The 27,599-nt window shown below is 36.6% G+C and overlaps 1 protein-coding gene across 11 annotated transcripts in view; it reads left to right on the top strand.

Moving 5' to 3' along the window:
* The window catches only part of SYNJ1 (synaptojanin 1), a 62,587-nt gene that overhangs the window by 18,929 nt on the left and 16,059 nt on the right, over positions 1 to 27,599 (top strand). For 5 of the 11 annotated variants that reach the window (XM_021404399.1, XM_021404379.1, XM_021404352.1 and 2 more), the window contains exons 9-26: positions 288 to 457; positions 3,073 to 3,154; positions 5,651 to 5,803; positions 8,952 to 9,117; positions 10,524 to 10,547; positions 14,869 to 15,060; positions 15,201 to 15,285; positions 16,624 to 16,764; positions 17,379 to 17,571; positions 18,854 to 19,012; positions 19,835 to 19,991; positions 20,340 to 20,457; positions 20,564 to 20,779; positions 21,590 to 21,668; positions 22,795 to 22,957; positions 23,831 to 24,037; positions 24,346 to 24,474; positions 25,082 to 25,120. In XM_021404399.1, the coding sequence (XP_021260074.1) occupies positions 288 to 457; positions 3,073 to 3,154; positions 5,651 to 5,803; positions 8,952 to 9,117; positions 10,524 to 10,547; positions 14,869 to 15,060; positions 15,201 to 15,285; positions 16,624 to 16,764; positions 17,379 to 17,571; positions 18,854 to 19,012; positions 19,835 to 19,991; positions 20,340 to 20,457; positions 20,564 to 20,779; positions 21,590 to 21,668; positions 22,795 to 22,957; positions 23,831 to 24,037; positions 24,346 to 24,474; positions 25,082 to 25,120 (2,473 nt within the window). The remainder of the gene's footprint in view (positions 1 to 287; positions 458 to 3,072; positions 3,155 to 5,650; positions 5,804 to 8,951; positions 9,118 to 10,523; positions 10,548 to 14,868; positions 15,061 to 15,200; positions 15,286 to 16,623; positions 16,765 to 17,378; positions 17,572 to 18,853; positions 19,013 to 19,834; positions 19,992 to 20,339; positions 20,458 to 20,563; positions 20,780 to 21,589; positions 21,669 to 22,794; positions 22,958 to 23,830; positions 24,038 to 24,345; positions 24,475 to 25,081; positions 25,121 to 27,599) is intronic. The other 6 variants (XM_021404407.1, XM_021404394.1, XM_021404386.1 and 3 more) reach the window with 3 other exon arrangements.

Raw genomic sequence — 27,599 nt, 5'->3', positions numbered from 1 at the left:
GTGTTTGGTGACCCCCAGTATAGTAAGGAAAACAAACAAACAAACAAAAAACCTATTTTGATTGTGGCAAGAAAAAAAAAATAGAGAAAACAAAGGTGAAACATTTATCAGTTCTGAATAATTTGTTGCACAGTAATGATAAAACATTTTCATTACAGAAAGCACAGAATAGCTAATAAAACTGCTTTTAACATGTTTAACCTCTTTAACCTCTTGTTTAATTTGTGCTACTCCATGATCGTGTATTAGCATATTTATGTTCTTTTCTTCTCTATTTACAATACCAGAGCCACTTAAAAGCATCTGAACATTCGACTGATATCAAAATGGTGAACTTTGACTACCATCAAATGGTTAAAGGTGGAAAGGCAGAAAAACTGCACAGTGTGCTTAAGCCTCAAGTCCAGAAATTCTTAGAATGTGGATTTTTTTATTTTGATGGAAAGGAAGTTAAAAGGTTTGCATTTTCTTTTTATTGCTTTTTTTTCTATAACTTAAATTAAATTATGGTTCTCAGGTGCTTTCTACCTAGTAGCCAGAAGATAAGAGAAAAATATTTCTAGTTATTTACATTGTTGTACTTCTGTTGTATATAATATGATGGATGATGTTCAGCAACTGAAGTATGAATCATTTATTTTATCAAAATTTTGTCCTGTTCTGAAAATGTTCTTAAAGTCTTGATAGAAACCGTCTCTGTAACATTGGTGGGGGTGTGACTTAATTTCAGGTTCTTTGAACTCATCATTTTGTGAAAGTGGTCTACTGCCCTGTTTCTTGGGTGAGCTCCTAGGAGATTGAAGAATGAATGTTTTTCCCATTCCTTGTATAACTTATTCATATTTTCCTCTGCAATGGAGCATACTGTTTTCAATTTGTTGTGAATGTCGATGTTCAGTGGAGTCTTTCTTGAAATTTTTGTCTGGATTTTCCCCAATTGACAGATTCAGTTCTCCAGAAAATTTGAGTCACTCACAATAGCCATAGGAGTTTAAATTATATAATACATCCTAATACCTTCTTATTGTATGATCTTCACCCAAAACAAATGAGTTCCAGAGGATTTAAAATAAAGTTTTGCAGCTGTGGAGAATTATTTCTCGAGAAGCATCGTATTGAGATGCAAGAAATGCATCTGATTGAGGTACAAAAAAACATATGTTGAAATGTCCTTGTGGAAAAAAAAAAAAAAGAACGGTCAGCTATTCAGTAGCCTTGGAGGCAACATTCATTACTGAGTTTTGATCAGCAGTCTGTGCTTTTTGCAGATCATGTAAGAATGTGCTGCTGACGTAGCAAGTACAGCTAGTGGTGGAAGAGGAGACAAAGGTAGTCTAGAGAGGTGTTTTCAGCAGCTCGGCTGATATTTGCTTTAAGCCATGCATTTCTAATGTTATCTTATTATTTTTAGCTCTAACATCTGCTAAGGAAATAAATTCTTTGTAGCACTTGTGGAAGTATTGAGATATGCAATGGACAGTAAACCAGTACCGTGATAGTAGCTGTAATTACAGTTATATCAGAATTCTGGGGCTCTGTACCCTGTGGTAGCAGGGATGCATGTTGTATTTCCTGCTGTGTGCTACTCAGTCCTGCTGTACATAAATTGTTGTCCTTATTTCCCCTTTCTCCTTCCTAGAGCAATGATCTCAGCAGGAAAAGGCAGGGCTAGGAACGGGCAACATTCCTGCTCTTCTCCCCTTCACACCCTTCCTCCATTTAATTAACACCAGAGCAAAGCTTTTATGTTGGATTTTCCATGAGAAGAATTGTTGAGTGGAGGAATGTTGCCACAGCATGGGTTCCATCTGCTAGTGCAGTGGGACAGGAGAGAGTTCCAGTGCTGCTCTGGGCCGTGACCTCTCTGTGGGTTAAGTCCTCCAGGGGCAGATTTCAGTAGACCCGAATAAGATTAAATTTAGTAGGATGGTAGTTAAATCCCATCCCCACCTCAAAACTCTATTTACTTCTCTCCGAAAGTTTTAAAAGCATATTTTCCTTTGTTTTACATCATAAAAATAGTATAGTCCTATCACTTTGTGGGGCATGCTATTTGATCTTGCTTGAGATTCAGTTAATATCACCACCCATCAAAAAGACTGACAACAGAATGAGAGCAAAACAGGTTGTGACTTGTGACAGCTTTAAAATTACATGATGTTTTTTGACCATCTCCATTGTAGAATGTCAGTTTTCCCTCTAATATTGATACGAAGTTTCTTTCTATTTTGAATCAAATATAGAGATAGCAATGAAAGAATTTTGAGGATTTTCCAACGTTTTCAAGAATTTTCTGATCAGATGTTCAAGTAGACTAAAAGTTATCGACCTTTACTGACTTAATTGGACAAAGTGTGTAGTAGGAATGACAAAAGATAGGAAAAACACAAATCACTGAGAGAACCATCAGATGTTTATCCTCAGAGCCAGCCAAGAAGAATGTGAACATTGCCTAGTATGACCCTTCTGAGAGCTTTTTAGCAAAGATTAATGGGCTTTTTTCAGAGAAGGGGAGTGCTTTAGGGATCCTGAGGGCGTCAAGCATCTGTTGAGTTAAAGGGAAGAGGTTTAATTTTCATTTGTGTTTGGGGAGGAAAGAGAAAGTAAAGAGGGATTGAAATTGACTTTAATATTGTCACAAGTTCTTGTTATTTTTATTAAGACAGTTCTTTCTATTTATTTCTTTGTTTTTTCTTTTTGTACTTATTTCCCTCTGAAGTTCTTACCAAACGTGTTAGCTAGATTCTTTGAAAAGAAAACTTACTCTTGTATAACACCTTAACCAAGAAAGCAAGGAGAACTGCAGAAAAACTTAAAGGCTCATGTTATTTGCAGAAAACTAATTACTTTTGTGTAGTCAATGCTGTTGCAGAATTACTGCTGTTATTGTAGCTAACCCTCTATTGCTGATGCATTTATAAATACCCTCAAGATGACAGTAGCAATGCAGTGACAATACTGTGATGTACTATTCTGGTTCAGATCTTGATGTCCCTGACTTTGCTGATGATATGTGTTAAATGAGTTATTTCAGTTGTTTTCTCTTTCTGTCTCTCGTTGTCCTTGGCACAGATCTCAAAGTGGTACTGTCAGAACAAACTGCTTGGACTGTCTGGATAGAACAAACAGCGTGCAGGCTTTCTTTGGCTTAGAGGTAGGAAAAATGGTGTACGTTTCCAGATACAGAACTGTTCCTGATGCTTCTGTTGGAAGTAGATTGTAAAAGTAGTTGTACCTTCCATGTGATAGCTGAATTAAAATGAATGGTAGGTGGCCATTTGATTTATAGCATCATACTCTCTTGTTTTGTGGGCACCCAGCTCTTAGTTGTTTGATGAAGCAGTTACAATTAAACTTGTCATGTAGCATTATGAAAAACGTTTCACTCTGTTAGGTATCAGTTTGTCTTTTAAGATCGAGGCTTGCAACTACAGAACAGGTAGTGGTGGTGTAGTCTTTCACAAAACATTCACAGTTACTCTGTAAGAATCATAGAATCCTTAGAGTTGAAAGGGACCTTTTAAAGGCCATGTAGTCCAACTCCCCTGCAATGAACAGACATGCACAGCTGAATCGTGTTGCCCAGGGCCTGATCCAGCCTCACCTTGAAAGTCTCCAGGGGTGGGGCATCAACCATATCTCTTGGCAACCTGTTGCAGTGCCTCACCACCCTCACTGTAAAAGACTTTTTCCTTATATCCAACCTAAATCTACCCTCTTTGAGCTTGAAGCCATTTCCCCTTGTTCTAAGAGATGAAGCTCTTCATGCGAGATTACAGTTCCCAGCATCTGCTAGTTCCCTCTTCTTATTTTCATGGCTCTGTGCTGTGAATTCTTTGTGGGAGAATGTTGTGGTTGAGGCTTTGTCCACATTCACATTGTGTAGTTCACCTTTACTCTGGGATTCAGTCCTCTTACAGGGCTCTGCTTCAGCAAACCAGTTTGTTATTTAAACACCGTGAAACATGACCTCTTGGATTGTAATGATATCACAGTAGGATTTATGGTGCAATAGAAAGTATAGTGCAGTACTCACATAGAAAACGTAGATTAACAGCTCTACATTGACCTTTGTAATGCCTTTTAAGAGCTGAATGAATAGTATATTTTTTTTTGTTGTTAAGCGTGTCAAACTCTGGTGAGAGCTAAACTATGATTTCAGCTAAAATTGTAAAATTAATTTGTGAGCAGGAAAAATCTAGGTCCTCACCAACTGCTTTCTTAATTTTAAATTTTTACTCCTTTAAATCTTTTTTTTTTTAATGATATATATTCTCTTGATGTGTGAACTGTGGACAAAAAGCTAAAATTACAAGATGAAATACACAATTCCTGAAGCTTCTTTTCTTGTTTATTTCCACTTTAATTTTTCTTTTCTGCCTGTTGTTAATTCCCATCCAACCTTCAGAATGCTATCTGTACATATTTTTTTCCGTATCATTTTAGACCCCTTCTCTTTGCCAGTGAACCCTTCAAGGTTTAAAAAATGTTCTAAAACTCTTAGAATCATAGAATTAGCTCGGTTGGAAAAGATCATCCAGTCCAACCATCCACCTATCACCAATAACCCCACTAAACCATGTCTCTCAACGCTATATTTAAACGTTTCTTGAACATCTCCAGGGACGGTGACTCAACCACCTCCCTGGGCAGCCCGTTCCAGCGTCTGACCACTCTTTCAGAAAAGTAGTATTTCCTAACATCCAGCCTAAATCTCCCCTGGCGCAACTTGAGGCCATTCCCCCTCGTCCTGTCACTAGTTACAAGAGAGAAGAGGCCGACCCCCAGCTCACTACAACGTCCCTTCAGTTAGTTAAAGGGAGTGATAAGGTCTCCCCTGAGCCTCCTCTTCTCCAGACTGAAAATATCTTGAAAATATCTTCTTTATTAGTTTTAATCATTAGTATTTATTTTCCCTATTACATTGGTGGCCCCAAACTTAGTTGATTTTCTTCTAAGTAAACTTGATTCCGGATTTCAGGAAGGGTACAATGGTTCATTTCTACATCCCTGGGCATAATGCTATGTTTGAAATTGTGTATTATTTTACATTTAAATGCGTATGTATTTACTACATGCCTACAATATAAATGCATTTAATGTAGAAGGCACAGTGAAAAAATTAATTCGAGTATATTGACTGCAAGTGTGAAGATTGCGGTTTGTCAGAAAAAAAATTACACATGAAAACAGAATGAATGACAGCAGCCATTGTAATTTCACTCATCACAAAGCTCTGTTCGTGTTGCAGTTTGCTAATAGAGGTTAATGTGTTTGCTGGTACACTTTTTGTTGGGAAACATCAACTGTTCTAAAAGATTTAAGTAGAAAGACTTGAGAATCAAAGCCATCCTCCCTTGTGACTTGGCAATTTTTAGGTTAAAATGTTTACAGATCATTGACGTTTTCCTGTATTTCTACCTGTTTTTAAACCAAAATGAAATGCTGAAGCTAAAGCTCCAGGTACAATACTATTTTACAAACATGACATGGTATTAATTTGTTCAGTATGATATATCAGGTATAAAAAAAAAAAAGATTTTTTTGGGGGATGCATATATGCTGAAAAAAATGTGATGTATTTTTTAAAAAATATATTGGAAAAGATTGAAGATCTTTCTCTTGCAAATGTTGCCTTCAACTGTTGCAGATGCTAACAAAACAACTGGAGGTGTTAGGATTAGCTGAGAAGCCTCAGCTGGTGACTCGCTTTCAGGAAGTTTTCCGATCCATGTGGTCTGTGAATGGAGATTCTGTCAGTAAAATTTATGCTGGAACTGGAGCTCTGGAAGGAAAAGCTAAGGTAAAGTGCGTTTTATTTAAAATTTTAGCAAGTTTCAATGTGTATTTATTTTTTTAGATTCTGTCATGAATTTAAGGATCATCTTTTAAGAAGTGCACTTTTGCTGTAATCTTAATAAGCCAATGAATGGGGAAAAAGAAAAGCTTTTAATGAGAAAAGGTTGGTTATCTTGACAGCCAGATCTTGTTTCAGTGCATCCTTTCTTAGCCATGCCCCTGCTTCCCCAATAATACTATCCTCTAGGAAAGGATGAGGCTCAAATCTTTGATTTCATTTGATCATAGCTTTAAAAAAAGGTGTGTTTTCAAATCAGCTCTAATTTCTTTGATCATTTCACTTTTCTGTCTGTACCTCTGCCTTCTATTGTTTTAGTTTCATTCAGTGCATCTCCTTTCTTTTCAAATGTATTCCACTGGAGATTGTTGTTTGTGCTTCTAGCATTTATTAACAGTGCTAAAATTTAGCAGGTTATGGTAGAGTGTTCTTCCTCTGCATGCTCATCTAGCTCTTTCTTTTTAGTTCTGCAATTACTGGAAAAACAATAATAATAACCCCCCAGACCATCAAATTCTGTTTCTACCTTCCTTTTCAATGGAGTAATGTACTACATGGCACTGTAATGCTCTGTTTCTCATCAGTTTGTTTTGGTTTTGTTGATGCTGAGTAATTCAAATTTCCTAATGCTGCCTCTAATTTCTCTTTTTAACAATGTTGCTTTTTTTTGTTTCTCTACCTGTAATACTTGTCAAGACAAAAAAAAAATATTGAACCATGGTAATTATTACCCTTAGTTCCTTCAAGAATTTCTTTTCATACCGTTCTTTTCATTCAAGAATACATTGCTTCACATTCCATGATCTCTGTTCATCTCATTTCCACGTTTACTCTGTATTCATAGTTGACTGTTTTGTTTGCCACTGTTTCTTCATTCAAACCATATCAGGGTCCTTCTCTGCACAAGTAGAAGGCATCGCAAGTAAGCTACATAAAAACAACTACATGGGCTTGTTGCTGAGTCTGCCCTTAATTGGTGCATCAAGGCCTTCTCATTTGGTAATTGCTCATATTTTAGTATAGAATGGAATTTAAAAAAAAAAACAAAAACCTTCAGTTTTAATTTTTTACATCACCCAGACCCTCAGGAAAGCTACAGTAAGTATCTTATGGGGTGTTTCCCCTTCTCCTGACTTTTTCATTCAACTTTATTTGTTTCTTCTCCTAAATTAATACTTTCCTGGCATTCATTAGACTACTTATTTATTTTTATTTTTTTTTTACTTTGTGAAATGCTTTTATTGTATTTACACTTCAATTTTTAATGTGTAAAATGCAGAGTATATTTACTCTGCTGTTTTTGTAATAATACAGAATAGTCCATCGTTGTCATAGGGATCCCTGTCCTGGTACAACTAGTTAGTGAGTGCTGTAATTCAAAGGCTCTACCTTTGAATTAGGTTAGGGCCTCTAATACTTGCAAAGCCATCCATTAGTTGCCATTCTTTCAGTGAAACTTGACCAGGTCACTACTCGGTATCTTCGTAAGCACTCTGCTAATGTATTTTAGAATTTTGTTTTAAACTTGTTTTTCTCATTTCTCAAATGAAAAGTTGGTCAGTTTGATTCTTCAAAGACCAAGAGTACTTTAGAAGTAAAAATATGGAAATTTGGGATAGGAGAGAATGTATTTTAACCTTAATCATGTTAATGTATTGAAAAACAGTCCTTTTTTAAAGAATGATAATACTCATTACATCTAACTCCTTACCTACTCTTTCTTTTGCTCTCTCTGGGTTCCTTTCAATTAATTGCCTGATATGTGAATGGTGAGTGTGTTTTTTGGATCATGTCTTAAGCTGTACATTTTCTGACAGAAAACGAGCAGCAGCCTATTAGAATTCTGTTGCAATAGTATGCTTCCCACTGCTTCATCCACATTGTCTTACAAAATCATGCTGCTAATCTGCTACTACTTATCTTTGACAAAACAGTAGTTCCTTTTCTTGTTACATAGTACAGTTCATTGAACTACGTGATGGATTGGTTTTGTAGTTTTCTTAAGCTTTTGCCTTTTTTCATACGTGCATTTAAGAGACCTTCATGAACAATGCCAATTATAAACTTAGGGTGTTTTTAATGATAGTATAATACCATGCAGCATCCCTGATGGATTATGGTCTGTATATTTCACACACATTCAATAGCATGTGTTTACATTTAACGCAAACACATGCTATTGTAAAATGCTTTGCAGGCAAAATCCGTTTGTGTACATAAGACGCAGTAATCCAAGTAATCAAGAAAATGTCTTTGTGCCAGTGAAGTCATTGTCAGTGCTGTGCACGCAGGTTCACACTGCTGGCTTTTGAGTCAAGTAGGAGACTGCATGACATGCTGTTCACATTTTCTTCTGTAAGTCTGACCCTCAGATACTGTTTGTAGTACCAGTACATCTCTTGAAGATTCTTCTTTCAGGTTGTTAGACACTGCTCTTTTGGAGGACTATTCCACTGCGTTGCTGGTATGCAGTGTGTGTAGTGACAGTGTCTTGGTACATATGTAGCTATAGATTGGTGTGTACATTCCTTCTGGGATACTGCATGAGACTTGCATGTTACTTTAAAAAGTTAAGGAGTCTTAATAAATTGAAGCTATCCCTTCTGTAATGTGGATATTTCAGGATATGAATTCTGAACTAATATGCTCGTATGTGCATATATGCATACATATTCATGCATCATGGCACATGGACTTAAGTGCTTGTTCATTTTTCATGATTTGGGGAAAAGCCCAAAATCCTGTATCATGGTCTAAACATGGCATTATATTGATTTAATTTTTGAAGACTAAGGGTTTAAGGGAAAAAAAAATGTATTCCCCTTCCAGCAGAATTTTACTTAATTTGAATAATTTAAACTGCAATAATCTGGTTATTAGATGTGCCTTGAAGGTGTTAGCATGTGGTTTAGCATTTGGGGAAAAAATGGATATAGTACAGTAGTCAGAAGGCTCTTATTTAACAGTGAAGGAAGGAAATTGCCTTAGATTTTAAAATTATTAATGAAGTTTACAAAAATGTTAATGAATATTGCCAATGTTTTTATGAGCGATGTCCAACATAAAATATTTTATACGTATTCCTCCCTAACAGGCTGGAAAGCTGAAGGATGGTGCTCGTTCTGTGACCAGAACGATTCAAAATAACTTTTTTGATAGCTCCAAGCAGGAGGCCATTGATGTTTTGTTATTGGGAAATACCCTAAATAGTGATTTAGCAGATAAAGCACGGGCTCTCTTAACCACCAGCAGTTTACGCGGTATGTGTCTTTCAGGATTTTCATCTGTCTGATAACTATTTGGTGTAAGAAAGCTGTATGGAGTCTGTTTTCAAAGCAGTAATGGCAATTGTAATTGCTTTTTTATATTCTGTTGGCTTATTAAAAGATAAAAGTTGCTTCTCCTTAACTAATATTACCGAACTAACGTGCTGCAGTAATTTGTTTACGGTTTATATTTTGTTCATATCTGGTGGTTTAATAGGAAAATATTTGGGGAGTGTATTTCTCAGAACTTTACAGTAGATGCATTTGAGATAGGGTTTGTTCACTTCTTCAAATCCATTTATAGCAAGCATTAGCTACAACAATTACACACTGAATTTGGGGGAAAAGTAAATCCTGGTTTATTTTAAAAATGTTTTTTTGATTGTTTGTCTTCCTTTATTTGGTCTGTCATGTCATGTCAGTGAAGAACTTCTCACTGTGGTGTTAAACCAGATGCAGAGCATTTATTCTTTTTTTTTGCTAACTTAAGAGCACTTAATGATTGTATTTATCATTTTGGTTTCCTCTACTGAGGGGCAAAAAGGTTTTTTTCCTAATAGAAGAAAGTTTAAGCTAACAGGAGCTATCAGAAAATTCCTAGTGAATGAGTTTCCATCACAAAAAAAAAAGTGTTTTTGTGTGTAAACAGACCTTTCCCATGAACGTGTGCACCACCAAAGTATGTCAGGGAATGGGTGAAATTCTGCACCAAGGTCAGAGCTTACCTGAATCTAGCTCATCTGATGAGAACGGGGCGTTGGATTACAGAACTCTGCATTTCCAAGCAGAGGCGTAGCCTGTGCAATCCCCAGGAGTGCAGTTGTGTTGCATCCATCTGGAACTCCTACACACAGGGAAAGTAGCAAGTGGTGCAAGAAAAATCTTGCCCAGTTGTAGTGTTCATCTTGTTTACTACATGGAGCCCAAAAGACTTTTCCTCTCACTTTTTTTACCACAAGATTTCATGTAATTGTAATTTTTCCTGCATCAGTAACTTGCTAAATTGACCCTGCCTCAAAGCTAATTGAAAGTCCTTCTTGTTCCTTCTCATTTTCTCTGTGAATGCAAGCTGGCCTTTTGATATTTGCAGCTTCTGTCAGTGGTAGAACATGTCAGCCTTCACAGAACATAAGGTCATTGCGTTTTCTAGTAGGCGAGGAATTAACTAGAGAGATACTTCAGCGTACTAAGGACTAATATTAGTAGGGCAAGAATGGAGACTTTGTCAATGCTGTTGTGAAACTTTTTAGATTTTGCAGCATAAAAGATGTGCTTGACTGATGCGAACAGTTATGCACAATAAAATGTATATTATAACATGTTCTCTCTGAATATTTTTTTTTAAAGTAATTGCCTGTTTGACTAATTTTTCTCTTGTTTCCTTCTTACTGCTTCCGTAGTTTCAGAGCAGTCATTACAATCAGGTATAGTATAGAAAATTAAGCTTAAATATCCAAGCAGCTGTTTTTCTCTGGCTTTTTTTCTTGTGTCTATTTCCATAATACTTGGTCTTGGGCTCACATTTTCTCTGTATTATTTGGAGCTGATGTTTCTCTGCCAAATAATTCCTTACTACAAGCAAGTCTCTCTAATACAAGGGAAGTGAAAGTACAGGAAGTGAAAAAGGTTATGGTTGTGCTTGGGTGTGGATTATGAAAACAGACAGGTTGGTTTTTGTTGATTTATTTTATTTTTGCAGCTGCTTTAGTCTAGCTGTAGAGGACTTTGCATTTTTATCTGATTTGAGAACTTCAGTGTTCTTGTTTTGTCAAAATGGTTGGTTTTGGGGAGATATAAGGTAAAATTCCTTAGTACAATTTGTAACTTCATTGTCTTTGCCCTTAGAAGGCTCTACCTGCTTGTGTCCTTGCATGAAACTGACTGTGTTAATCTCCCAGTGACGGCTTATGTTGTACAAGAATAATCTGAAATAATGTGCTGAAACACACTTTTGTGGAGTGAAAGTACAGTCAAAACTACTGAGATACGATTATCTTTGCGTGCAATGTGAAAGTATTAGAGCATCTATTTAGGTAGAGCTCTCAGTGAAGAGAAAACTCAAAGAGGAACCATCATAGTTAACTCCTAATCTTGAGACATGATGTTAATAATATTTTTGACCATTGTTTTTTGAGCTTAAAATGAGATATTGGCTTGTGAAAATTCTCCTTTCTGTTGTAACTTTATCTGGTCACATGGAGCTGCTCCATTTGAAGAGATGATTTATACATGCTATGTGTTTTTAAGGGAGGACTGTGAGTACTTCTCAGCTGTTCAGCACTTCATCACCTCCTTGCTCATAGAAACTATTAGTTAAAAAAACAATATTCCTAATGCTTGTATATTCAGATTTTAGTGTATACTGAGAAAACTTAAACAGCAGTTTCTGAGCCATTGTATTAATTGGGTTCATTTTGCTACTTTTTGGAAGTAATTTTGCTCAAGTCAGATTAGATGCTTGGTTTCTAGGCGAGGGGAAAAGGTATATACTCAATACCTGGGAAGATAAAGGGAGAGGGAGAGAAAACAGGAGGCTCTTAAAATTAAAAAAGTATTTGAACAATTATTTAGGAATGATGGGGTTCTGCACAGTCTCCCTGGAACTTGAATACTCAGGTAGTAGCCATGAGCCCCATGTGCTGCAGAATGAGTGGGGAGGATCCGTGGAAGAAACACTTAAGAATTTGTTGTTGACTAAGTTTTTGTTGAGAAACATCTGAAGTGTTTGACTTTGTCATTTATGGTGTTACCATCTAAACTATTATCAGTCTTATAACTCACCAGGAGTCATAAATGTTTTTTTTTTAACTTACTAATGTAATATTTTACTTCAGAATATCCAGAACCTGGATACAGATTGCATATGTTGAAAAATATCTGCAATAATTTAGACATTGCAGCATAAGTGTTCAGTTGTATAGAATTTTGAATTAATATTCCTTTTGCGGAACTGATTTCCAAATGTGTGCCTGCTTAGTGTGAACAGCAGTTAAAACACTCTTGTTACAAATAGAGTGGGACAACCTTTTTGTTAAAAGGGTAAATGCATAGAAATGTGAAGGAAAATAATGTATGCAGGAGGTTCAGGAGCTCTGAAAAACCATTGGCTCATTTACTGTTTTGGAAAAAGGTGTGAAATTATCTTGTTTCTCCTTTCTTATTCTCATTTTGAATGAAGAGTCATTCTACAAATTAGAAGTTTTTCTAACGTAACAATATCATTTTTGTGTTTGCAATAAGCATGTTATCAGATCTCTGATGACGTTACATTCTGTTCTGATATTATTTTTCACGTTAGGGACTCATTACAGTAGCAGGAGTTAAGTAGGCAGTAATTTGATTTTGTGTGGTAGGAAATATGAATTATTTGGAGCAACTGTTTAAGCTCAAAGGTACTACTGAAAGAAAAAGGAAGAGGGGCTGAAGTGAGGGAAATAGAAGTCCAAGCTCAGTTTTTAAACTTGCTGGGAACTCTACAAAGACTAATCTATGCAGATCTTCAGAACTTCTCTGTGGTACTGTTTTGGGTTCCTTGGGTTCAGCTCACCCTTTGTGTGATGGGGTACTTGCATGCATTCTGGCTGCAGCATTCTTGGACTAGTTTCATTTCAGTGGTCAAGTGCTGGGGTAGTTTCTCTCTTTGACTCTCATTGGTTTTTCTTGAATTTGTGGACTTCTTGACTTGACTGTTGCTTAGCATGTAGGTACTTCTGGTAGTAACCTCAGTAGGTGGCTGTCCTCTGTTGACTCCTTACAGTTTTGTTGACTTCATTTGCCTGGACTATGATAAGGAAATTAATGGTGCGATCACAAACATGATCTGCTTGCATTACTCTTAGACACCAGTCAATTCGCTGGCTTTTGTGTGTGATTGCCCCACATACAGCTATATAATGCAGTCAGCAGTGGAGTTCTTCATAAACAACAAATACATTATATTTTCTTCTGTTAGTTCCAGTTTGGTTTAGAACCACTATGGCCAGAGGATCCTTGGTTTTTGTTTTAACTGGGTAGCCAAAATTCTGGAGCAAATTTAAAGATGGTAAATATAAAAGAATAACTAAAAATTTGACAAAATCACAGCTCACTAGTAATCCTGGTGGAGGGAAGAATTCCATCTAATGAAGTTTACATGATTCTCATAGGCTGATAACCATGACAGTCTTATAAGTAGATAAATTAATATTGCTTGAATAAAGTACAGTGCAAGCAGTAGAGTTCACATCTAATGCAATTTCTTTCCCACTTAAATTAGAGGAAAAAAATAGCTTAAAAAAAATGACCTGTTTGTTTGCTTCAAGAAATAACTATATTTATTATATATACATAGCGGGGTTGGTCTCTTCTCACTGGTGACAGGTGACAGGACAAGGGGAAATGGCCTCAAGTTGCGCCAGGGGAGGTTTAGGTTGGATATCAGGAAAAACTTTGTTACAGAAAGGGTTGTTAAGCACTGGAACAGGCTCCCCAGGGAGGTGGTTGAGTCACCATCCCTGAATGTGTTTAAAAACCGTTTGGATGTGGTGCTCAGGGACATGATTTAGCGGTGGGTTGTTGGAGTTAGGGTAGTATAGTTAGGTTGAGTTGGATTTGATGATCTTGGAGGTCTTTTCCAACCTGAGCAATTCTGTGATTCTACATATATTATGCAGCTGATCTGTGAAGGGACTTTTCAAATCTCTGTAACTTCAGTGTCTAAGCATTAAATATATATATTTTTCTTCTCACAGTGCCCTTTACAAGTAGGTCACTACTCTTTCCCATTTGGCACATAGAAACAAAGCACAGAAAGGATGCGGTAGCAGAGAAGATAGTTTCAAATCCTAGTCTACTTCCCTCATTAAAACAGAGCTTCAGTCTTTCAACTTACCTAAACAGGAATTTGGATTTGTGATTTTAAAAGAACATATTTTGATAAGATAATTTACCTTATCTGTTTTAGTAAATTGATTTATATCAATCAATCATTTTTTCATTTCAAGAAATTAACATCTGTAAATTGTTGTGTTTTTTAATGAGATTCTAATTTCATAAATGCAATCTATGTAAATGAGATATCTGTGTTGGCATGTATTCAAAATAAATTTCCATAGGGAATCATAGATAGGTTAGAGAATTGTAGATATTTATTATATATTAACATATATATTACTATATAGAGAAATATAAATATAATAGAATCGTAGAATGGCTTGGGTTGGAAGGGACCTCAAGGATCATCAAGCTCCAATCCACCTGCTGCAGTCAGGGCCACCAATCTCCACATCTAATACTAGACCAGGCTGCACAGGGCCCCATCCAACCTGGCCTTGAACACCTCTAGGTAGTGGAGGTGTATGTAATATTAAATATGTATTTCTGTATATAACATATGACTACATTTAATTTTCTATAATAATATAAATACCATATAAAATATATATAGTAACATGTATTACTATATATGTAGTGTGTGTGAGTATATATATTACACAATACATAATTTTGAACAAATTATTTCAATCTTTCATTCAGTCGGTATCCTACCCAGGCAAATAAAATGTCTGCAAATGTACTTCACCTGGTGAAATGCTGCATCCATTTTGCTTTCACAGTTTAACTTTCTGTATGTCTGTGCATGGATTTATTGCCTTTTTTTTTTTTTAAGGAAAAGATCTCATTGCCAAATTTTAAGGGGAAGAAAAAGGAAAATAAGCAAAAAGGAAATCCTGTATAAGAATAACATATTTTCAAATGTTTTTGCAGCATCTGTAAAAGTGCTAAAGAGTATGTGTGAAAACTTTTACAAGTATGCAAAACCGAAAAAAGTTCGAGTCTGCGTTGGGACATGGAATGTAAACGGGGGGAAGCAGTTTCGAAGTATTGCCTTTAAAAATCAGACCCTCACTGACTGGCTTCTAGATGCACCAAGCATAGCTGGCATTCATGAATTCCAAGGTAGGATTTGTATTTTGGCTTTTTTTTTAATTGAAAACTGACTTTCTTAATTAGACCATGAACATTAGAATAGAAATATGAGGTCTTGGTTCTGAAGTTAATTGTAACCAACAAATAGCTTTTTCAATATTTAAATGCAGATCGAAGAAGCAAGCCTGTAGACATATTTGCCATTGGATTTGAAGAAATGGTGGAGTTAAATGCAGGAAACATTGTGAATGCAAGGTAAGTGATAAAATTTACAGAAAATTAGTTCCATTGACAGCCAGATTTAAGTATAATGGTATTTTTTTCTTTAATTGTAAAGGTTGGGATTGTTCTATGTTAATTTTTGCCTGTATTCCAGTTCTCTCTGACTGTGTCTCTGCTAAGACTGCAGAATCATCTCAGCTTTCTTTAGTGAAGCTGTGACCACTTGAGATTACTTACAGCGTAATCTCAAGGATCCAAACAGTCAGTACTTGGCTATATTTTGGATTGCACTGAAAAAGTTCAGTAGCCCCTGAAATTTTTTTGTTGTTAAACACATTGAAAGAATTTATCTCTGATGGTGGTAGTGTTCTGCAGTCTGTGCCTTCTTCCTGCTGGGAGCAGCACGTTCTGTGAAATTCCTTCCAAAAGCATGAATTGTTGTGATGCCTTTGTGTATTACCTGGCATCAAATTTTGGTCTATATAAAACAAGTACATCCTCCTATACCATCAGTTTTTGCTGTCGTCAAAAGCAGAAGTAACCTCTGAGCATAACTTGATCTATTTGTAGTTTGTTTTTAGCTCTGTTGTTCCATACTTTGTGTGTATATGTTACTGTGGAGTTTGGGTGTTTTTGTTTTTTTTGCCATTGGTGAAGTGGGATATGAAAATATGCTTTGGTCAGTTCTGGGTGATACCAGTGATGAAGTCTTCGTGTGTAATCCTAGGATAATATTCACTTTGTCCATTGTTTTGTCTGCCTGTTTTGCATGTTCTTCTGGTGTTTGTCAGGCTTTACCTCATCGGGGAAAAAAAAAAAACATCTAAAGCCTTTTGCACTGTTTGCCTTTGCAGAAGCTTTTGTCCTGAGGACAAAGTGACAGTTTGTTTCATCCACTAATGAACACTCTGTCTAGTTAGCAGTGCTTCCAGATCTGACATTTTTTCATGTATATCCTATGCTAGCTCTGAGAACCATAGTCTTTATGTCTCCAAGGAAGTTTCTTCCTGATCTAAGACCACAAGACAACATGTTTTCCAAATTTAACTGAGCTCTAGGCTAGGAGGTAACTCCCGAGAAAAGTTGTACTCCTCTAATCTATCCTCAGAAATACAGGAAAGAGTCCTGACTTCTAACATAGTCCATGTTATTGTGAAAAGTGAGGCAACATTTTATGAGTTCGAAATGAAGATGTACTACAGTCTTCTAGGCTGCGACTCTGCTAGAAGGCACACTCACAGCTTGGCTTTGGCCTACTTCCCCATTGTCTGGTTAAAATTACTGCATGAAGGTGATTGAACTAGATTGGTACTTTCATTGCCTGCTTAATTTCTTTTATTTTAAAACTGGCATTTTTAATCTCACTGCTAGCACAACCAATCAGAAGCTCTGGGCTGCAGAACTGCAGAAGACCATATCAAGAGATTACAAGTATGTGCTGCTGGCTTCCGAGCAGTTAGTAGGCGTCTGCCTCTTTGTGTTCATCAGGCCCCAGCACGCTCCCTTTATCAGGTCAGTGAATGCACAGCTGTGCCCAGGGCTGGGTCACCTGGACATTGTTGGGTATAGCAGACTGATGTACAAGTGTACTAAGAAACGTGTTGGGCTACAAGAGACCTGTCCTCTGGAGAGCTAGCTGCTTAAATTGTTTTATTGTAGTTTTTGAATGTCCTATCAGTTGACTAGAAGGCTTGAAAAGTTGGTGTTATATTGTTACCTGCTTGATAGCTGTTGACATTTCTTAAGAGTTCAGTGGCCTTAATGCTGAAAGAACAGTGTGTCATTTTCCCAAGATAAGGTCCTATTGTGATCCTTTAGTTTATTTACAAAGGAATTTGTAATATTTACAAAAAATATTCAGGGATACAGTCCACCTCAGGCAAATTTGGAGCTGTTCACCCAGAGGGCGGTGGGCATGGAACAGGCTGCCCAGGGCAGTGGGCGCAGCCTCGAGCTGCTGGAGCTCAAGGAGCATTTGGACAACGCTCTCAGACAGAGGGTTTCAATTTCAGGTGGTGCTGTGTGGAGCCCTGAGTTGGACTCAGTGGTCCTTGCGGCTCCCTTCCAGCTCAAGACGTTCTATGATTCTGTGATTTGAAGGTTTAATGCTTGTTTAATTCTTTCAGGGATGTTGCTGTTGATACTGTAAAGACTGGCATGGGAGGAGCCACTGGTAATAAAGGTGCAGTAGCAATTCGGATGCTGTTTCATACATCCAGTCTTTGCTTTGTCTGCAGCCATTTTGCTGCAGGGCAATCACAAGTTAAAGAAAGAAATGAAGACTTCGTAGAAATAGCTCGCAAGCTCAGTTTTCCGATGGTAAGTAAGAGTGTTCAAATTCCTTAAGAAATGAGAAATTAAACCTCTTGAGGACCAGCAGCGTCATCCAAAAGTTTTATTTGTTTTTCTCCCCTTCCCAGATGCCTGTGGGGAATTTCCAGCTTTCCTTGGATTAGATGTCTCAGAGATAAAATAAATTCCCACAATTTTATTGAAATAGAAGACTGGAGAAAAATAGAGCTTTCCACAGCAATGACTGATGGAAAAGATAGAAGACTGAGGGTTTAGCATAGGGAAGAGATCCTAGAGATTCCTGAGATGTTGTAGACCTTTTGTAGGTACTAAAGTTAATCAATTATGAGGGGGAAAAAAAAAAAGATGGGAATGGCTCTATTTTCAGTACACAATGATTTTTTTTGCGAACTCAGCTTCTTTTTAACTTACTTTTGTCAAATTAGATGGTGCAATTCTGTAGCTTATTCTCATAAAAGGTATCAAATACTAATTAAATAGTAATGTCAACACTGCAATAAAATGCTTATTTGAGACAAAACTGTCTTAAATTGCAATTGTTAGCTTCTGTGGCACCATGCAGACAACTGACATCTGATTTTATTGTGTGTCTTTTTTTTTTTTTTTTTAATTTTTCACCATTGTTCTATTTTAGTTTTTCTTGAATTTATTGTATTTTTAAGGTTTCCAGAAACAGTTCTGGAAATGCTGTTGTTTTAATCTACTTCATTTGCTTTGATTTACTTAAGGGCAGTAGAAAAATCAAAACAAAGTAATAATTTTCACATAAGCCCTAGGCCTTCTTAAAACTAAAAGAGCTCTTCTGTCTCTCCCTGGCCTCAAAAATCGTATGTAACTGAAAAATCTTCAATTAAGTCTGAATAATAAAGCCTTCAGCTTGCAGTTTGTACCAGGATATTCTGCCAGAAGATCTCAGGGTAGTACTTGTGACACAGATAGCAGTCATCATCATCTTAGAGCAAACATCCAAAACTGGAGCAGAATGATGAAGAATTCTTGGGATCCAATTCAGATGATTCATGTTTCTTTAGAAATGCAAACTGCATAGGAAGTGTTATATCTCCTTTCGTATCATGTATGTGTGAATATCATACCCTTGGCTATGTGGTTCTAGCCATATGAATGCTAAATACTAACACATGTCCTATTCAGATAGAAATAATAAACACTTTGTGATTTAAAAAAAAAAAAAAAAAAAAAAACCTTCCTAAACTGAACAGCGTCTGAAACTAATAAATTTCTGCCACTTGATTGCTTTTTAACTTCAGTGTGTGCTTCTCTTTTACAGGGAAGGATGCTTTTTTCCCATGACTACATCTTTTGGTGTGGTGACTTTAATTATCGAATAGATATTCCTAATGAGGAGGTTAAGGAACTAATCCGACAACAAAACTGGGATTCCCTTATAGCAGGAGACCAGCTTATCAACCAGAAAAATTCTGGACAGGTATCTTAAATATATCACTGCATTCAAGAATACTGGAGAAGCGCTCTAACCTGTTGTTTGATACAGACTTGGCTACAAAATTCAGGTTAGGTTTATAGTCAAGTCAAATGCTGGTGCAAGAGTAGACTGTAGATTAGATCTGATTTCATTAACTAAAGAGTCTTAGCTTATGTTTAATCTGAACACTGCAGGAATGTGCAAATTTTCTGGCCTTCTAGCACCTTGTGTTGGCCAGCTTTGTCTGTTAATGCTGGGCGGGTAATTGAAAGAAATGGTGATAGTATTTCTTTAATCTTTCTCATAATGTCAAGATGTATTGATTTTCAAGTCTATAGGGTTTTTTGTTTGTTTTTTCTTTCTTAACTCCTATTAATTTGCACACGAGGCCCTTGCCTTTCTGAGTATGCTCTGTATGTTCAGAGAGGTACGTAAAATATAATCCTCAGTTCCCAACTTTGCTGACAAACATGCAGCTACTCAACTAATTAAAGTGCTGCAGACAGCGTCGTCATGGCCTCAAGTTCTTCATGATATTGGAGGAACAGTAGGTTGCTGAGGAGTCTGGGTTTCAAGACATAATTGTTGATGTACTTCTCTTTAATGATGATCTGTCTGGGTTGCTGTTTAGTCATAATGGCAGATGTAGAATGCTCTCAGTAAATAAAATTTGGAAAAAGATCCATATTATCAAATGCCTTTTTCTTTTGGAGATGTCTACACAGGTTTTCACAGTTAAAAAAAGAGAATTCTCATTTGTTTCAAGCTGTTTCCCATCTGTTTCTGTCTCCTGGCATGACATAATTGTTTTGATTTTTTTTATAGATTTTTAGGGGATTTTTAGAGGGGAAAATAAATTTTGCTCCTACATACAAATATGATCTGTTTTCTGATGACTATGACACCAGTGAAAAATGCCGCACACCAGCGTGGACAGATCGCATTCTTTGGAGAAGAAGAAAGTGGCCCTTTGACCGATCAGGTTTGAGCGCTTCCTTAAATTCTTTTAAATATTCTTTCAGCTGGCTTACAGAATCTCTTTAGTGACATTCACAGTGCCAGCAGTTCTGAGCTTGTCTCCCTGGCTTTGTGCCAGGCAGAAAGCTTGCAACGGAATTTTTGATAAACAGAAGCGACACTGAACAGGTGGATCATGAAACAGACCATAGTTACTGACATTTCATTTGTTCAAAAGGAACTTTTTCTTCCTGTAAAATGCTTGGGTTTGGTCTAATATTTTTTTTTTTACAAGTAGTTTATTTTTTCTTTTTAGCATGTTTCTGCAATCATTGTGTCTTTCCCCTTTTGTTTCCATTAATATTAAACATAGCTGAAGACCTGGATCTTCTGAATGCTAGTTTTCATGATGACAGTAAAGTCCCTTATACATGGAATCCTGGTACTTTGTTGCACTATGGAAGAGCAGAGCTGAAGACATCTGATCATAGGTTTCATTTTTTATACATTACTTCCTAATCCTTGAAAAATTAATTTTAAGGCATCTTATTTCTGTGTTTACAACCTTCTTTCTGTTTTTGTTTTTTTTTTCTCAAGGCCTGTGGTGGCATTGATTGACATTGACATATTTGAGATAGAAGCAGAAGAGAGACAGAAAGTTTATAAGGAGGTGATTGCAACGCAGGGACCGCCTGATGGCACAGTAATGGTCTCCATCAAAAGTTCTTCAGCAGAAGAAAACTACTTTGATGATAACTTGATCGATGATCTTCTTCAAAAATTTGCAAACTATGGTGAAGTTATACTTATAAGGTTAGAAAGGCTTTTTGTTCCTAATCTCTGTTCCTCTTCATTGTTCCTTTCTATTTCCTGAATTAAGTGTCTTAGTGGGCATTTTGGTTCTGATCTGCTTCATTTCTAACATTCAGTTTTCAGCTCTGATTTTAATATATCAGGAGCTGAAGATTAGCTTTACATAACTGTATGCATTTCAGTTTTCAGACTTAATTTTTTCTCATCTTCTTTATTTTTGAGATAGAGCATCATACCTTGTTGGAAATCAGACTTAAAATCTACTATTATTTGTATGATTTTGTACAAATTTCTATTCTAAATTAGGTCAGTAGTTTTTAAGGAACTGAACGTGAGAGGATCCCTTTGACTGTTGTTTTCACTTACCTGTTAATGGAACTCATTGACTTTTTCTAGAACCCTAAGAGCACGGTCCCAAGTGCACAGTTTGATCTAATGTGGAATGCCTGATACAAATACGTAACCTCTAGCCACACAGTTAATTACGGATGTATAACTGTAGCTGCATAATCTTAAGAGGACAGTGGTTTCTGTGTAATATTTGTCGATTTCTTCTGTCTTTTTTTCCCCTAAGGATCCGTTCACTTAAGCTTATTAGCCTGAATACGTGTGTGTGTATATATGTATATATCATGTATGTATATATATAGATAGATAGATAGATGAAATTTAAAAACCAAAACAAAAAAAAACCTTGACAATCAAGTTAATCATTGAAAAACCTTTAAGATCAGAGGCTTCAAAGGACTGTAGGTAGGATAAAATATTTTTAACTATCGTTTCTAAAGTATTTATCGATGGACTTTGCAGGTTCGTGGCAGACAAGATGTGGGTAACGTTTTTGGAAGGAAGCTCTGCCTTGAATGTTATGCATTTGAATGGTACTGAGGTAGTGTAAAAATTACTAAACTTTCTTATACCAAGAGAAGTATTTTTAAACACTGCTTTGTTTTGGTTTGATTTTTACAAGATTTTCATGTTCCACACTAGACTGTTGCATCTGGTCTTTTTTCTCCTTTTGATAGCCTCATAGCATTTATATCGTCTTCCAAAAACCAACGTGAGGAAGTAACAAGATTAATTTAGTTTTGGGATGAGGGCTATTAGGGAAATTAAGATCCTATGCTTAGGGGGATCTTCATCAAAAAAAAGATTTTTTAATTTAATTTTTTTCTTTAATGATGTACACAGCGCAACTTTTACCTCAAATTTGTAGCAGGAACTAGCTCATCATTTTTATAGCCTACTATTATTAAGAAGTGAGCACTCCTGTATTGAAACGTTGATATATTTAAGTGATTGCAGCTCTTTCATTGACTTCACAAGGGCCAGTATTTCATTTTTGTAAAAATGTAAGTTTTCACACTCACTACACTCCTGTCAAAACTTAGATTCTATACAGTGATACTTGCAGATGGATCTTCACATCCGCTGAGATTTTCACCAGCAGTCCATGCACTGTAGGTGCTCATTGTCATGTATCAGTTTGTAGAATGATGGCTGTTTATCAATCTAATAATGACTTTGTTAATATAGTTTATAGGCAAATCTGTTTTCCTTTACAAAGAGTAATCTTTCTGTCAGAACACAGAACACAGAAATGAGAAGCTTTCCTATTAACTGAAAAGAAAAATCTTGTCTATCAAGTTATCTGTTTTACTTTAGAAAAACATTAAGTAGCTGCAATTAATCATACAATCATAGAATCCTTAGAGTTGGAAGGGACCTCTGAGGGCCATCTAGTCCAGCTGCCCTGCAGTGAACACACACCACAGCTAGATCAGGTTGCCCAGGGCCTTATGGTTTAAACTATATAGATGCACTTAATTAGAAAAAAGAAATGAAAATGTTAATTATTTTTTCTGTGACATGTCAGTGTTGTTGTTTGGTCCCATAAATTCTGATAACCTTACATGTGATATTCTTAGTAATTTTTTTTTTCATCTGGAATGCTGAATTTTAATATCCCTATTTTTAATGATTTTTGTTTTACATGTACCTTCATGACAATTCAGATACTAGGAAGGATTATAAACATAAGTTTAAAAAATCCAGACTGGATCAGAAGTTTGGAGGATGAAATGAATCTGGAGAAGATTAATGTTGGGCTGCCTTCATCAACAAGCTCCACTTTGCTTTGTGAAGATGCTGAGGTTACTGCAGACTACGATATGGAAGGTTTGTTGGAATAAAATATTATTTTTGAAATGCTTAAAATTCTAAATAATCTAGGTATTTTAATACATGTATTGACGCTGTAATTTAACAAGTGTATGCCTAGCAGAAACAGGTAATTAAAAGTCTTAATTTCCAACAGTATCATGCCAACTTATTGAGCATTGTCATTTCTGCTGGCAGTTTGCACTGTATGCCTAGGTTTTACTAATTTACTCACTCTTTTTTATCCTTTTCACTTGATCCTGTAGTATCTCAGGGGGTCACTTCATTCAGGCAGCTTTTATGTTTTTATGGAGAAGCACTGTAAGAAGGATATCCAAATTCAGAGTACAAAGCAGTTATTTTTCGGCCATGTAACAGATAGGACTAACGAACTCCCATGCTAAGTGTTGATATGCTTACCACTCCTAACAAACACCTGATGAACTTTTTAAAGGTAGGCAAGTATCAACTGGATGAAGAAGCCTTCGTCCTCTGTTGCTCCTTGGAACAGGCTCATCTTCAGCATTCATTTGCTGCTTTCCAGTTTCTTGTTTCTGTCTTTTTTTGTCAGCGCTTTTGTAATGGAATCCTTGAGCTGCTAAATATCACTGTTGCATCCCTCACACCTCTGCAGTTTGCTTTTCTTCACTTCTTATCTATGTACTTTCTCACAGTTTTTCCGCTAAACATACACGAAAGGCACCTTGCCTGGTGACACTTCTTGTGGTATTGCATTCCTTGAGCAAATTCCTTGAATCCGAGAAACTCGATGGCTTTTTGCAGAAGATCCCACATCCAGAATCAGTTCATAATTTTCCCACTTTTGAAAATAAGTAACTGTAGCTCCCTTTATTTGACATGGTTTTTCTTTTCTGGGTGACGGTCATCTAGGTGACATTGATGACTACAGCGCTGAAGTAGAAGAAATCCTTCCTCAGCACCTGCAGCCAACCTCAAGCTCTGGCCTTGGAACCTCCCCAAGCTCCTCACCACGTTCCAGTCCCTGTCAGTCCCCTACGCTGTCAGATGGACCTGCGCTCCCAGTGAGACCGAGCCGAGCCCCAGCAAAAACTCCTGGACCACCAGTTTCCACGCCCAGTGTGTATTATGTTGCTCAACTTCTTCTATTACTGTATGGTGTGGCAGTGGAATGGCCTAGTGGTGGAATACTTGCTTGTAGGTTATTTTTAATAGCCCTTCTAGAGTAATAAAAAAGGCTATTTTTGTCATTGCATTTTACATATGCGCAGCCTTGGGTAAACCACCTCAGTCTTGAAAAGCATATACTTACGAAAGCACATGAGACAAAAATCAGCTTGTTTTCACCGTTGGTTTAATTTTGTTTCCTCCTCCCTCCAAACCTCAGTGCAATTCGTTTTTGCGTTGTTTTCTGTCATGTTCTCCAGATGAAATTCAACCTGGTACCCAGCAGAAAGACACTTCTCAGACCTTGGAGCCCAAGCGCCCTCCGCCACCTCGCCCTGTCGCTCCTCCCGCACGGCCTGCTCCACCACAGAGGCCACCTCCACCATCAGGTAATGCGGTGACACGTATCGGGAGATTGGGAATATCTTGTTTTGGCTCTGGGAGATGAGCTTTGAAGTTCCAGACCCAATGTGCGTATGGTTTGGGACTCAACGCAACCTTACCAGAGTTCTTAAACAGAATATTTAGTTGATACATTTTAGTAGCAAAATTATGATGTTGAAGCAACAGCATTTTTCAGCACCATTTAATTACTATTTTATTAAATGAATAAGTTTTATAATGTTTATAAACTAATTTCTACAGCTTTAAAATGTGGGCTTCCCACAGCATTGTTTAATCAACATTTTCATTTTTGTATAGCATCTTAATTTTTTATACAAAAGATAAAGGAACTTGTGCAATCATTGATTTGTATTCCTTTAGTTTTGACATCAGTACTTTATCATGTCTGAGTTTTTAATATAGAATTCATCCGGATCATCTGAAAATGTAAACAATTGAGCGTTAAGAGAACCTGGATGCTCAGAAGCATACGGGCAGCATAGTTACTAACACACTGACCCTTGTCATTTTTAACTTTCTCATTCTTTTTCTTCCCTCTGACCATACCGATATTTTTCATTATTGCTGCATTCATTTCTTAAATACTGTAAGGCGGTAGGAGTCCTGCACCTGCTAGAAAAGAATTTGGAGGTAATGATTTTAATTGTTTTCAAATATGACTATATAGCAAAATGTCAATGGTCTCTTTTGACAGTACTCAGTATTGATGTCCAAAGGCAGAAATTATACTGGTATTTAAAAAATTACTCCTTTTTATTTTCCAGTATTTGTATCCCCTGCTGAATTACACTTGATTTCTTAGTGTAACGATATTTCTCCAGAAGCTGGTACACTGTAGTCAGATTAGCATTGTTCCGTGTTTCTGTCTTGTTCTTTGTCCTTGTCACAGTATACCCAACTAACTTTTCAGTGAAATCTGTCTTGTTGGTAGTTGTGAAAGAGGTTTTTTTTTCCTTGCTGTTCATGATAAGGCGCGCTGTGAAATGAGTTGTGATTGTAGCTGCTTGGAGTGATTATCCATTAATTGTTCAAACTGAAACTGCTGCCAAAGTCTGGCCAGATTTCCCCTGGATGAGCACCAGTTAGCAGAGAACTGCAAATCACTGAGCTGTATATGTTTCTAGGCTGAGCACTGACATCTGCGCAGTTTATTTTCTATTTCCAAGTATCTGAAACATGCTCCTAGGCCTTTCCTAGACACATGAAACATCATCCCCCGTAGTTCTCGGAACTAATGTGTAATTCAGCAGTACAGATTTAGCAAAGGAGTTTATGCAGTTACTTTAAAGGCACTCAAGAGCTATGAGTCTACAATGAAACAAAATCCTGGAATAATTCTCCCCTAATTCCTTTCCTTTTAATAATGCTGAGGGCCTTAAACTCTTTGGACAGGTTTTATTTTTTCCATCTTGATCTGGTTTTGCATGTTATAACAACTCACCCATTCTCAGAGTGCTTCTTGAAATTAATCTTTGTCCCTTTTTGTCACTTGCTTTGTAGTTGAGCTGTCCTGCTTGGACTTAATTCATTAATACATGGGATACAGTGAGTCAATGGAATACTTTCTTAATGGTATTCAGGTGTTGCTGCTCAGTTGGTAGGAAATAAGGTTTTTTGGTGAAAACAATTATAAAAGAAGTAATCTATTTCACATTGTGTATAAATATAAGATGATTTATTCTATTGCAGGGCCAGAGATGTGCACAGCTCTTAGATTAAATTGAGAGAAGGGGGTTATTATGCCAAAGGCATAGTATTTCAAATTTATTAAAATGCTTAAGCTTTAGAAAATAGTATATACGTAATGCATAACATATGTGAGATTCAATTTGTTGTACCACTTCAGTCCTATATAGCTTTATGTGCATTGGTCCAATCGTGTTTGCCTAGTTTCAATGTCAGTTGTACAAAGACAAGCCTTCATTTCTTGTTCTCTCCCAGCATGGCTTTGCATAGAGTTATAACTTACATAAAACTTGCTTTTTATGCCAACTTTTAAAAGACCATAGTGTATTTTTTTCATATATTATTCTGACCTGAAGCTCATCCTACTTTTTCTATCCTCTGCGTTTTCCGCTCATGGAGTACATTTGTAAGACGTGATGCTTTGCTTTCCAGGAGTACCTGAGCTTAGTTCAGAGGAAGTTAGCACAGGACTGGAAGCAGCGTAAATGTCATAGTGCTTGTGTAAATGGCATCTGTTTCTCTTACCTAGAATGCAGGCTCCTAAATCACTGTGAAAATAGCCTGCGTACTGTAAAAGTACTTCTATAGCATGTGAAAAATGACATTGCTCATGTCTTTGAAATGTCGTGCATTTTAAATGTTAGGTTTTTTCACCCTGTGTTCTGACCTTTTATTCTGAAGGCTTCACTCCCTTCAGTGCCTGTCATGTTTTTGTCATGGCTATGTATGCATTCAAGAAAGGACTGTGATTTGGGCATCTAAAGGTTTTTTTAGAAAAAAAAAGGTTTTTTGGTTATACTTCATATCAGAAGTAATTCAGATTTCAAGGAATAATGGAAAGAAAAACTACATGTTAATTGTAGAGGATTGCAAAGGATCGACTTCTTGCCTGCTAATGTCATTTTGAGGATTCCATAAGCTCTCAATTGTTTATAGCTCAAAATTAAGATGCTGTACTGCATTATAAATTCTTAGGGAATATTTAAAATGAGAGAGGCTATTATCAGTTACTTGAAGTTAATAACATTTGTTTTGCTTTTTTTCCCTTTAATAGTAATACTTAAACTTCTCCTGATTAATGCAGGAAAGTCTGATGGTTGTCTTTTATCATCGGTTTAAACTAATAAAACGGAGTTAAGACTGAGAGAATGCACAGTATCTTCAGTATATGCCATCATTTGGGTAACGTGTGTTACCTCTTCACTGTGATGATCCTCTAAATAAGGATTATAAAACTAGAAAATACAGCAGCGAAGTTGATAGGCAAAAAAATGCAAATATGCTAAGATGCGAAAGCCGATGCACCCAAGCAGCAAGTACTGGTTAGCGTACGTTGATATTTACGGTCACACATTAAACTTAACCTTTCAAGATCCGTTCAACATCTTTATTTTTCCTCTGTCACTTTTTTTTTAAACAGAGC

This window comes from Numida meleagris, chromosome 1 (genome assembly GCF_002078875.1).
Source record: "Numida meleagris isolate 19003 breed g44 Domestic line chromosome 1, NumMel1.0, whole genome shotgun sequence".
Taxonomy (NCBI): domain Eukaryota; kingdom Metazoa; phylum Chordata; class Aves; order Galliformes; family Numididae; genus Numida; species Numida meleagris.
This window is presented reverse-complemented; position numbering and strand designations above follow the sequence as displayed.